The sequence below is a fragment of the Chaetodon auriga genome, chromosome 13 (assembly GCF_051107435.1).
Source record: "Chaetodon auriga isolate fChaAug3 chromosome 13, fChaAug3.hap1, whole genome shotgun sequence".
Taxonomy (NCBI): Eukaryota; Metazoa; Chordata; class Actinopteri; order Chaetodontiformes; family Chaetodontidae; genus Chaetodon; species Chaetodon auriga.
The window spans coordinates 10,852,789-10,865,634 of record NC_135086.1 but is presented as its reverse complement, the minus strand read 5'-3'; the positions used below and the strand labels follow the sequence as shown (position 1 = coordinate 10,865,634).

At 42.1% G+C, this 12,846-nt stretch overlaps 1 protein-coding gene across 1 annotated transcript in view; it reads left to right on the top strand.

The window, feature by feature from the left end:
- The window catches only part of abca12 (ATP-binding cassette, sub-family A (ABC1), member 12), a 67,560-nt gene that overhangs the window by 11,997 nt on the left and 42,717 nt on the right, over positions 1-12,846 (top strand). The window contains exons 16-28 of the mRNA XM_076746878.1: positions 422-630; positions 1,065-1,198; positions 1,758-1,872; positions 2,237-4,864; positions 6,066-6,178; positions 6,415-6,482; positions 6,913-7,061; positions 7,221-7,351; positions 7,770-7,912; positions 9,326-9,493; positions 9,692-9,909; positions 10,948-11,895; positions 12,088-12,194. Coding sequence (XP_076602993.1) covers positions 422-630; positions 1,065-1,198; positions 1,758-1,872; positions 2,237-4,864; positions 6,066-6,178; positions 6,415-6,482; positions 6,913-7,061; positions 7,221-7,351; positions 7,770-7,912; positions 9,326-9,493; positions 9,692-9,909; positions 10,948-11,895; positions 12,088-12,194 — 5,131 coding nt within the window. The remainder of the gene's footprint in view (positions 1-421; positions 631-1,064; positions 1,199-1,757; positions 1,873-2,236; positions 4,865-6,065; positions 6,179-6,414; positions 6,483-6,912; positions 7,062-7,220; positions 7,352-7,769; positions 7,913-9,325; positions 9,494-9,691; positions 9,910-10,947; positions 11,896-12,087; positions 12,195-12,846) is intronic.

Genomic DNA, 12,846 nt, shown 5'->3' with positions numbered 1-12,846 from the left:
AGAGTTTAAGCCCCGTCCCTTGAAGCTCTGCTCTAATGGGCCACTACACAGTAGAGAGCACTCCAAAGCTACTGGTCAGGCCAAGATGGGGGGGGGGCTTGGGATTGGGCCTATAATTGGTAGACATATCATGTTTAGAAATTCTTCCAGACAAGCGCTATATGACATACCGCAACATCCACAGAATGATAAAGAAGCTCCAGCTTCAAATATCAACTCTTTGGCAGTTTAACATTATGTTCGACCTTTTGATATTCAAGTTGAAAGCGCCCAGAAACATACGCCTACACATACATGAGTCATACTAAGAACATGAACACACATGAATATTAAATGTCACAGAGAATTCTTAGGGATTTTTAGGGGCTTAAAACTATATTCAATTAAAATTCAAACCTTGTTTCATATTATGCTTCCACAGGCACAAGACGTGTACAGCACCATCATAGGCCAAGCAGACTACAATGTGACACTTCCCATGATTCTCTCTGAGTGGCACAAGTTGTGGAATAACAGCCTGCAGTTTGGAGTGCTTTTGGAAAGAGTGGCCACAAAGCTGGGTGGAGAGTACTGGATGAACTGGATGCCAGACAGCAACACTCATGATGTTGTTGGGACGCTTCAACAAAGGTCTTGACAAAGTGCTGATTATATACCTGCAGGGTTTCATTCCAGAGTGCCACCATGATCTGCATACCTGCTTTTGATCTGAATAGATGACTGATTGTAGTCTGTCATATCTTCTATAATACTGTTATTTTGTATTTAACAGCCTTAAAGTCTATATACAATGTATAATATGAATAAATAAAATGTCTTTAACTGAAAAGATTTAAGGCTCAGACCTGCCAACTTTTTTTTAGTGTAGCAATATGATTGAAGTTGGACAAGCCATTGTAAACGGCACATTTCACTGAGTTTAGTGGAAGGAAAAAAATAATGATGAATAGGAGGATCGATTTTCCACCATGATGGTGTTTTAGATCATGGTCACAATGTCTCATTTCATGCTGTCAGTTATCATTTCACTGTCTCAACAGTGTTGTGCTTTGCTTTGCTTTTAGTGTTTTCTTTGCCATGGTGAATTTTGGAGAAAAGATTGAGAAGAGTCAACTGTGGCCGGAGGTAAAGAGCTATTTCCACATGGCTTACTGGATTTTGAAGTACAGGCCTGGTGTCACCACTGAGCCAGCAAACTGTGAGTTCATCTTCTTCTTCTCTCCTCTTCCCTACTCTACTTTGCCAAATTAGCAGCCAGCAAATATGTATGATCAATGACATTAGATTAGGCAGCAAGGTATAAGGACTAATACAAATTTTACACATATTTGTGGTGTAATTATTCAGATAATTAGCATGCAGTCGTGTTTTCCTTTGTTGTCCTATTCTCTGTGTGTGTATTACAATTATGGGTGCAATTGCCTGTGCAATTATCCACGATGGTCATATCAGTATAATTGAAAGGTGTATAAAACAAACGCAGCTTTTACATTTTTTTAATTTTTTTATTTTGGTGCTTTTTTAAACTTTTTTCATTTTTATTTATCACTGAATCACTTTTCTTCCTTGGCTTTTGACTCTTGAACTGCTTTCGAATTCCCTGTTCGATATCAATAGTTTGTCTTACCTTATCTTATCTTATCTTATCAAAAAGAAGTAACATTTGTTCTGGGCCGATAAAATGAAGCTGACATTAGAGTGTCAGATATGTGCTAGGTTAATATCTATGTGTGTGATATGTTTACCTTTCCCTTTAGGTACCGTTGACATCTCCACCTTAGCCATTCAATGCGATACTGGTTTGAACTGGCCACACTTTGTTCAAGCAATGACTCAGGCTCTTATGTCGCCAAACCCAGACATCCTGCTTACGTAAGTGGGCTTGGAAGTTTTAATGAATGATCTCTTATTGACAGTGGAGTTGGTGCATGTGTTGTATGTGCTCTTGAGTGGACACATGTGAGAGTGGTATCAATATTCCCACAGAAGGGTTTACTCTAAAATGTCAAACTATACATTTAAGGAAATGATTAGCTTGAGGTGATTGCTAGCATTGTTAGTGATTTTTAATATAATTGTACATGTAGCCTCCTTGCACAAATGCAGAATTCAGCATAATACAGACTGAGGGGTTGTAACACTAGAAGAAGTGTTATTTATTGTAACTGTTTTACATACATTAGTCATTTCTGACATTCTGCCATTTTCATCTTCCACTATTCTCTTTTCCCTGTAGTTGTCTCAAAGGAACTGTGAATCTGTTGCAACATGTGTATGGTGGCATCTATAAACATCTGGCAGGATCATATTTGAAACAAGAAATCCAAGGTGGAGATGCCCTCTCAGCCTACATGATTAACCTGATGCACAGCCTGGATGGCTTTGTTCAGACCATCTCCATGCTTCCTGACCAAAACATCTCAAACCCTGATGTCATGCTCCCCATCATTGGTAACCTGTTACAGTCTACTGGTCTGACACCACTTCTGCCGCTGCTCATCAGCGATGGTCACCTCAGTGTCTCCACAGTGCTCGATGTTGCCTCGAAGATTGGCAGGCACAATCAGCACATTTTTACCTTCAATGAGACGGACCCAACGATGCCTGAACTGGAAGAGTTGATAATGCAGTTCCTCTCCTTGGAGAGTAACCTCACCATGCCTCTCTCCCACATCATGAGTCACTCTCTGCTTACCTATTCACAGTACTTAGATCCTGACCAGTTGGCCCGTTTCAGACAAGCCATCCAGCCTTTCACCAACCAGACCTCAGCAGGTGTTGTCGAGACCATCCTCAGTGCCATAGAGCTACTGAAAACAGTGACGGATTCTCCAGATGGTGACCCAACTGTTATCATTCTTGGGTACATACGCCAGCTTCAAGAATTTGTGATGTCTATGTATAGACTGCGAAAAATCCAGCAATTCAGGTTACCTAATGGGGAGCTGAGCACAGCACAAGTCACTGACCTCCACGTGCTTTCCAAGGACTTCCTTAACCTCCTCACCCCTGAGGGCCTTCAGAACCTGACTCAGGCTGGACCGGATGCTGCCCAGAACATTGTTATACAGAAATTTGTGGCATTCCTACCAAGTGAGATCCAACAAGAAGCTATTCACTTCTTCAATGATTTCAAAGTTCTGCAGTCTCAAATGGCCAAATGTGCAGCAGGCCAGGACTGTTTGGCTGGAATCTCAGAAATCTTTGCATTTCTCGATCAGATATTAGACATGATGCTTTCAGCCAATGGTAGTGTCACCATCAAAATAGCTGCAACCAACTCTGCTCTGGGGAGACGGGAATATGAGAAACTTGCATCCTCATTCTTCTCACTCCTTCTGTCCTCAAATGATGCTGCTTATGTGGAAACCTTCAAACAGACTCTTCATTTCATCAGACTCATCATTGCGACACCAAATATCACTGTGTCTGATGTCCAGAATGCTCTGGGACAGTCAAACCTAACCCTTGAGGAGCTGAATAACATTGCTGCACTTGCTGGAGCTGCCAACGTAAAAGACCTGATGTTACATATAATGCAGATCATTGATACTCGCCCGTGTTTTGAACCACAGCTTAACCCGATGGTGACAGCTGAGTGTGTTAAGGGATTGATAAACGGGGTCAGCGGTTTCCTGACAGGCTTACCTGCTCTCCGTAATGAGACAGCCATCCTCTCCCTCATCCCGCTAATCGTCAATAACACTATCACTGATGCTGTCAACGTTAACTTCAGCTCCAATCCTAACATGGCTCTTGTACACATCCTGAACAGAACCCTGGCCAACGTCAAGATGAGCCTCCAGCTGAACCACCTGAACACTCAGGAGATCATGAATGAATTCAGAGTGCTGGAGGGTCTGGTACAACTAGCTGCTGATCCAGAACCATTTAACAACTTGAACACCACCTTGATTTCAAACCCCATGCATGCTCAGAAAGTATATCTGATGATTGTAGATTGGTACTTGAAAAGGCTTGACAATATCACCAGCAGCAGCTCAGTCTCACAGCTCCTTCATCCCCTTTTCTCCCTCACACAAATGCAAGTGGCAGTACAGCTGGCACAGGCAAATTTTTCTTTATATGTGTCAAGCCAGGTCGAGTTCCTCATAAACAACCTCCAGTACCCAATAGATGGTGCAGGGGTGAGTAAAATTGGCCAGACAACAATTGAGATCCTCCGGCGTCTATTTGAACTCATAAAGATCAACTTCGAGGCTCAGAATAGTGTCCCAGGTTTTGAGCCGTTGTTCAACACAACCATACTGTATGCCACGGAGCTCCAAGTTAAGCTATACCTTGACCTCATACAGAAGTGGATGAAACAACCCAAGGTCCCTTTGGTCCTCACTAGTATGCTCCAATGGGGACACCCTTCCATGAATGCTTCCACTCCTGTGACAGACTTCCAGCACCTGCTGCAGACAATGGTTAATATTCTCAGTGATGATCAACGGGCTTACCTCTATATCATTGGCAATATCACCCAGTCCCTGAACAAAGCCCTGATGGTGGCAGAACAACCAGGTGGCCTCCAGAGCAACCACTTCTTAGCTGCTATTATGGAAGCAGTCCAAACCGCCATGCAGATCTTGACTAACACCATTGGCCCCCTGCCGCTCTCAGTACAGCAGAACATCCTGGAAATTGTGCAGGACTCACTTAAGCTCATTGTCCAACCAGACATGAATTTTGGCTCATCACGTAACATCTCCCTCATCATCCTTAAGAGGGCTGAGAGTGTCATCCAACAGACGATACCACCAATGTTTGCTGAATACCTGCTTTCTGGACTCAAAGTGGTAACCACATATTTTGAGACCGCCTCCATGGCCAGTGGACCAGACAGCTGGAATCATTTGTGAGTGATGCTCCCATTTTCCATATATTTCAATAGGCCAAATGACTATATTGCCTTTTTATTGTCTTTATTGCCTTTAACACACTAAACATGAACAAGAACAATTTAGCAAAAATGTGCAGATTTTACATCCAACACTAGCAAAATACAATAAGCTACAGCAGTGCATAGTTTCCATACAGCCTCAAATTCATAATGTTTATATATAGGTGTGAATATTTTAGTAATATTAAAAAATAAACTGATTGAAATAAAAACCTATGACAGGGGTTTGGCTACTGAGATTGACATTGGTGAGTAAAATAAATGATTTTAAAGCTTCTTCTTGTGGCAATCTAAGAAAGGAATATAATGCTGTAATTAATGAGGTATTGAATATAAAGTAAAGTGTAAATTAGCTATAATTCTTACATTTATATTGACATGGATCTCATGACTGTTATTATGTAGTGAAGAAAGTTTCTCCTCAGCTGTTCGGGCGGTTTTAGCACCTTTTAGCTCATAATTTGGAGATTTTTGACTGCAACGTAACATGTCCCATGGTACGTGCTGTCCAGCATCCCAGGCACACAAACACAGTTAAAGTAACGATAACTGTGAACATAGTGGAGCATTTAGCAGCAGAAGTGCCAGATGTTCCGCAGGAGTTGTTGGAGACAAGAACAAAGCTAAAAAGAGAGTAAATATTGGACTTATACTCATCAGGTGGACAGAGACACTTGTTTTTCTAATGCTAATCTGCAGAATATATTAGTAAGCTAACAAGTTTGCTGTGTCAATTTTGTAAAGTGATAATATGTCAGTTTTGTCTTTATATCTTTCTTCGCTGCCCCCAAGTGGTCAAATAATCAGTTTATTGCAGTTCTAATTACGAAAGTAGACTTGGTTAAACAGACCATTTTAGACTGCATTTTCCCCTCATCTGTGTTAAAGAGATATGTGATATGTCTTTTGATTGTCCTCTCACACCAGTTAGTTCATGTAAAGTAATTGCATTCATCTTGCATGTAAGAAAAAAAAGGTCCCTGAGTGGATCGCCAGCAGGCATCTGCATTCCAGAGGTCACAGTTGACAACAGCTGATCTAGATGCATCATTTAAACCAAACCCCAATATGGAGTGCATGCCTTCCTGCAATGCTTTGATGACTTTTTGATGAGACACGTTCAGATGCAAAATATTGATGTTCTTTGTTTCTTAAGAATTTTGAATGAGATGAAGACAGTCCAGAGCCTCCTGCCACCGAACAGCACAGCCCAGCACTACATTTCTGTCCTCATTAACATCACTCACTTCATCTTGGAGTCCGGCCAAGGCAAGTCAGCTTCTCTGTGTCACTGTAGGTGGACAACATGTTGAATCCTGATGAACTTTGATGGAGAGGAGATCACATCGTGTACTTCATTATTCAAGCGTTAATGCCAGAAGGCCTAAGAGCTGTGGATCAAAATAGCCCAGTGTTCCTGCTGTCTGTTGTGAGGATAAGACACTTTGCTCCATTGACACTGAAATCAAGGTCCACTTTTTAAACAATATTCCTTGTGATTTCAGGCAACATGAGTCTCTGGGCAAGTTTTGAGAGTGCATCAGAAGAGAATTTGTACATGATTGTTGGCCAGGTAAGGCTTAACACACTTTCACATGCATACATGAGAAGTTCATGACAAGATTCTGTTTGTTCATGAAATTCATGAAACCATCGGAAGGTCAGCATGTTAAATATTACATTACATAAAAAATAAAATGCTGCTCAAGCATCTCAGTATCATCTGTTAAGGACTGGAACATGTTGGCCAATGACTTGTTCCAGATCACACATGTGATTAGATAAGCTGGTTATCAGGGTTTTGCAATGGAGTACCATTTGTTATCACAGACAGATGAAAAAAGAAAAAACAGAACAAACAACATGCTCTTATCAAATGGCACATGAAGCACAAGCCTTGTAGTTGAGGTTTTGCTTGAACGTCTCACATAAAATCTGTGTAAAAAAAACCAAACAAACAAAAAAAACCTTTTCCTAAATTCTGCATTTTTTTTTATTGTCAGATGAGCAAACTCATAAGCATGATTTGGCCACTTGTGATGGGAGGTCCAGGCCCACATATGGCTGCTCCATCTCTGGAGAGCTTTGTTCATCTTGCTCCAGTGTTGGAGCAGGTGGTGACTGGGAAGGCAGACCAAGACACATGGAACAAGTAAGTGTAATGAAAACAAACCAAACAAGTAATTACTTGGTGCTGGATAACTTGTACATCTGTGTGCGATGATAGTCAAGTTTATTTATTTATTTCAAAATAAAAGCTGCTGTTCAGTTGCTTCTGTTGTTGCTCTAAACCAAATGTGTTTCGCCACAGACTTGAAAAGATGCTAGAAGCCCTACTGTCAACCCTCAAAGGAACAGAGCTGTGGGACAGTGTCTCCTCTGTTATCCCACTGTTTGAAAAAATCACAGGAAACATGGTGAAGACCACCCAAGCAGAGAACGGTGAGAACACTACTCAACAGCTGCTGTCTTACATTTGTGTAGCCAGGACAAAGATACACAGCAGGAACGAAGCACAGTCACTGACTGAAGGAAGAATTGTTCCGTGTGTTCAGCACATGGTCTAAAGTATTAAACACAGGTGTCCCCTTTAGACTTGGTTCATTTATACCTTTGAAAACACACATTTCACACCATGACACACCCTTTTCAATGGTGATAAGGATCACATTCTGCATATCGCAGTGAATCAATCAGGTCTGACTACATGAGTTAAAGATCATTGATCGCAGTGGAAAGACTCCACAGCCTTCTTGTACCATAACCACATATAAATTAATTTTCTGATGTATACCCTGCCTTTTTTCCAAATCTATATAAGTCAGTGTTTGTAAAGCTATCCGTCTTTTCTTCCTCCCAGTCATGGTACTAAGCCTCAAGGTGCCCGTGCTTACCCTGATGAGTGAAATGGCATTGTCTGTGAACAGCAGTCATTTCAACCTGTCTGAAGTCTCGGAAAGAATGCAGCTTGCCATTGAACGCACGGTGCAGGCAGCTGAGCAGGTTAGACCGCCACTGTTGTCCCCGGGATAGCATTCGTGTATACTGTATGACTGAGTGTCTTCACAGTTATTTGTTGCCACTTTGTTATGGACGCGTCTGCATGTATGTGTGTGTGACCGAGAGGAGAGCTGCTTTGTAATTGTGTTAATCTTCATGCATTTTTGCAATTAACAATACCTGTCTTGATGTGAAAGCATGGCGTGCTGCTCTTTGGTGTTTGGAATCTGTGTGCTTCACCTGCCTGCATAGGCATTTGCATGCTTCTTTACCCTTCAACAAGGCAGACAAACTCATACCAGGTCCACAAATAACATGTAGGTATGGTGAACACGTGGGTAACACTTTGAATGACATTATCAGGATGCAGCTGTCGACTGCATGTTGGCTGGCATTTGTTGCTTAAATTATTCATGGATCATCCAAATATAAAATATAATAAAACAATATAGAATAAAGAACTGACAAGCAAAACAACTTAAATCCAGCTGTCAGATTTTGCCACACATGCTTCCCCAAACTAGAGTGTGAGCCATAACATTGGCAGACTGATATCTGCTGATATTGACTCATCATAGATACAGATAGTGTCAGAGTGTATGTTGGCATGCAAAAAAAAAAAAAGCCTGAAAACAGCAGTATATTCAAAGATGTTTCGAATGTCTCATCCGCCTCCACCGATGCAAAATATCAGAAACACCTTTCAGTACAATGAAATGTGATAACACCACTAAACATCACTTCAGCAATAACCGTAAAGTTAAATCATCACCTCTGACAGAGTGCCAACAAACACTGATAGATTTTTAAATATTCAATTTACTGCAGGGGCTGTTTTGTTGGATCGTATTCAATCATATAGTTGTACCTACCTGTGTTTTATTTAAAGGAATAGTTTGGAAAATACACTTATTCACATTCCTGCTGATAGCTCTAAGAAAAGATTTATACTACTCTTATACAGCAAATATGAAGCTATGGTCCGGCCAGCAGCCTGTTAGCTTAGCAAAAAGACTTGAAACCTGGAAAAACAGAAAAACACAACACAAAATCTTACGTGTAGCATCGTGTAGCAGAACACTATTAAACTGCCTTTCTTTGTCTTGTGAATGCCTTAGAGGGAACCTGGTTACAACCCAGAGATGTCTGATGTGTTAGATATGGATGATCCACACACAGTGTGTGGGTGTATGCCTAGTACAGTCTGTGAGAAACCATGATACCTGTGTGAGACTTCTGCCCTTTGCTTGTCTGTAAACTGCATGAACAGTCAGATTATGTTGTGCCTTTGCCTTTTGTCTCCCAGACACTTTGTTCTATTTCCATCTCTATGTTTCTAACTGAACTGGTTTTCTCTGAACAATGTATGTGAAACACAATATGACGTTTGGCTTTTTGTTGACATTTCCCCCCTAGGCTAATGGCACATTGGAGTGCAGTGAAGTTCTCAAAGCATGGAACCCAGTAAGAGAGGCAGCAGGGTTAAGCCATGCCACCATGGCTATGTGGTGCAACATCAGCCTGCAGCCTGTTTTAGAGGCCTATTTTAAATCAGAGACTGTCTATGCCAACCTGAACATGAGTGTGAGTAGATTTATGCTTAATTAAATAGAAAATTGCAAAGAAACAAATCTGATGCAAACAAATGTTAAAATATGTGAGAAAAATTAAACACCCTGTTCAGGTACAATTAACAGTTTCACCACTTGGTGGCAGTGTTGACACTCAGAGAAAGCTGCCACATTGCTAACAGTCCAACTCTGCTATATGTTGTCTGTACAGCACATGAATGTGGGACCAATGACTGTGAACGCCACAGCTGCCCGGATTGTCAAGGCTGTACAGTCTTACTACCAAGTCAGCATGAACCGCACACTTGTGACACAGCAGCTTGTCATGACTTTCAGCAGCCAGCTCTCTATGCTGGCAGGTCAGCCTCTAAACCCTGAGGCACAGCTTCACTGGTACAACCAGCTCCAGCACATGCAGCTGCAGAACGGGTGAATATTTACAGCTACAATCAGGTTATGTCATCGCTAACCTGATGTGCCCTTCACTGTTTTCATGATTTACGTGCTTATGATTATTTCCTGTGAAACCGCCCCCCCCCCCCCCCCCCATCAGTTTGTTGCATCTGTGTGTCAGAATGAAAAAGCTTCTAACTTTCAAAAGTCGCATGAGGAGAATCCATCATAGCATACTTTTATCCCCATTTTTTCATCAACAGAGGCCTTAGTAGATCAGACAGAGAAGACCACACTGAAGCCACAGGATATGAGGACGGAGCAGTGCAGTCATATCAAACAAAACCCACTCGTATTTACCAGTATTTTATCTGACTGTAGAAATTTTCTCTGCATTTCCATCTAATTCTGTCAAGAGTCGGTTGCATCTCTGCACCGTGCTCACCTACACGTGAACTCACTGCTCCAGTCGTTGTTTCAACATTATCCACAATGCACCAGTCAGGCCAATTTGATTCATACATAATTACACAAGGATTTGGAGTGATCGCATTTGCATTCAACTTGATTAATTTAATGCGAGTCTGCCTGAAAACAGGCAGGCCCGCGCAGATAGCGGCTTAACCGTGATTCAGCTCACCGAGACATCCTCTCAAAATTGATTTCCCTTTATACGGCAGCTGCAATAATGAGCCGGGCATGGTGATAAGGATCACATTCTGCATATCGCAGGGAATCAATCAGGTCTGACTACATGAGTTATAGATCATTGATCACAGTGGAAAGACTCCATAGTCTATTTTCGAGGAAGAAATGGGAAAGTATAAAGGAAGATGATGAAGAAATATTACTTCTGGTCAAAACTGAGAAATTCTGTGGAATCATTGTATTGAGGAAATGAATCAAAAACATGGTTTCGGAGTGCGAGTTAGTCCTTAGTCCACTGTCTTCTTCAGGTTCTTTAGGTCTAACGATCAGTTCAGATTTTTCCAATTCATATTGATGTTTTTTGCATGAGGCTATATCTGTGAAAGCAAGCTAACTCGACATTCACTGAACTTCTCCCCTCTTCAGATTGTCTTCCATCAAATTGCTCTCAGATGAGCTCCTCAGCGTGGCCCCGTTCCTCCAGCCTTACGTTAAAGCCATAGAGAAAGCACTGCGTCACATCTTGGACAACTACCATCTCATTCAAGACAGCAGCTCATCCCAGCACCTCTTCGGAGAAGCAGCAATGATCGTCCTATCGTCTGCAAACGTCACCTCAGATGACATGTTCTCCATGATGTGGGGAAATTTTTCTGGACTGAGTGAGGCATCTGTTACTGGCATGATCAGGCACGCTGTCAAGCTGATGATTGACATGAAGATATTTGGCAATGAGCCTATGGTTTACCAAGCCCTGGAGGAATTTCTGGCATCCAATGACACAAATTTGATCATGCAGAAGGTGACAGAGATGTTTGTGTGGTTGGCCTCCACCCCAGCGTCTGGACTTGACCTGCTGACTCAGGCTCTGCCCAAAATCTTCCACATCCTCAGGCCTCTCTTGTCTGTTTTGACCCAGATGAATATGGACATGCCAGAAAGCACAGAGCTGTTTGAAGACCTAGCTGAAAACCTAATGATAATGCTGAGGGAGTTGGTAAACACCAGCGCTCCTCTGGCCCCCATGGGCCATCATCCGAGTATGTTTCAGCAGAAAATGACAGGCGGTAACCATGTGACGAGGGCCCGACACAGACGGGAGGCCCCATTGATGCCAACACGGCACCCCATTGATGACTTCATAGACCTGTTCAACATTGACTACCCTGCCATGTTCAGAGCCATCTCTGTCCCTCCTACCACAGCAGAAATTATGGAGACAATCCACGTGTTCTTTGCCAATCCTGATCTGAATGTTGTGATGAAAGGAGCTACAGGCGGCATGCCGTGGGGCTTGAATGCGTCTCAGGAACAGACCATCGATGCATCCCTAGGGGTGCTTTCCTTCCTCACTCTCCCTGGTGCATTACAGATGTAAGTCTTATTTGCACTGGCTCGAATATGGCTTTAGGAAAAAAGAAAAAAAAATAAAGCACTTTTTGAGCTTCAGATTGAAATTTGCACCAGCATCTAAAAACAACTACTTTAAGACTTTTTTGCTTTGTTGTTATTATGTTGCTCTGTTTGCCCCCTTTTGATAAACAGTTCTTGTTCACTCTTCCTCAGGTCATCGATGGATCTCCTGATGAATGCTGCTGATTTGCTTCCTGATGGCCTCCCATTCTCCTCTGTGTTTAAGAATATCACCAGAGTGCTTGCAAGTGAATCTCAAGGTAACCTAATGGTTCAGATCTACCTTCCATCTGACTCAGTCTGGACAGTTAGAGGCTTCTTGGACCAAGGGCAGCTTCATAATGAGAAATGTGCGCTCATTAGTTAAATGGAGAATCCCCAAATGACTGATGCTATCCTTTTAGTTTCTTCCAATTAACTTTACCTACTGACTCCTTTGTGAATTCCCTCCCACTCATACTTAGTCTAATAGTTGCTGTACTGTAGAGCTCACACTGATGCTCCAGCTTGTGTTTACATACCTGCTGTGACAGTATGTATATAAGTCAGCATGTGTCATTAAACAGTGACACAGCATGGAAGAGGACCGCCTTTTTCTCTGACCTTCACGGCCATTGCGGGACCACGGGAAAACCACAAAATGTTTTGTGAATGCTGTTTTTGTTGTGTACATGATTATAAAGCAACATAATTCTTTCTGGAGATATGAGGAATAAGACTTCACATCAGCTTAACTTGAGCTCCCAAAGAGCCCAAGGCCATATGGCCCTTCTCCAGCAGAACGCCACTCAGCACCTTTTTAAATCTCATTAGCAAAGTAGAATTCAATCACTTATCCCGTCCGCCCTCGCTAAACGTCTCCCCTTGCACTCACACAAGTGGACATCTATGACCTCCTTTTAATTGGCGTCT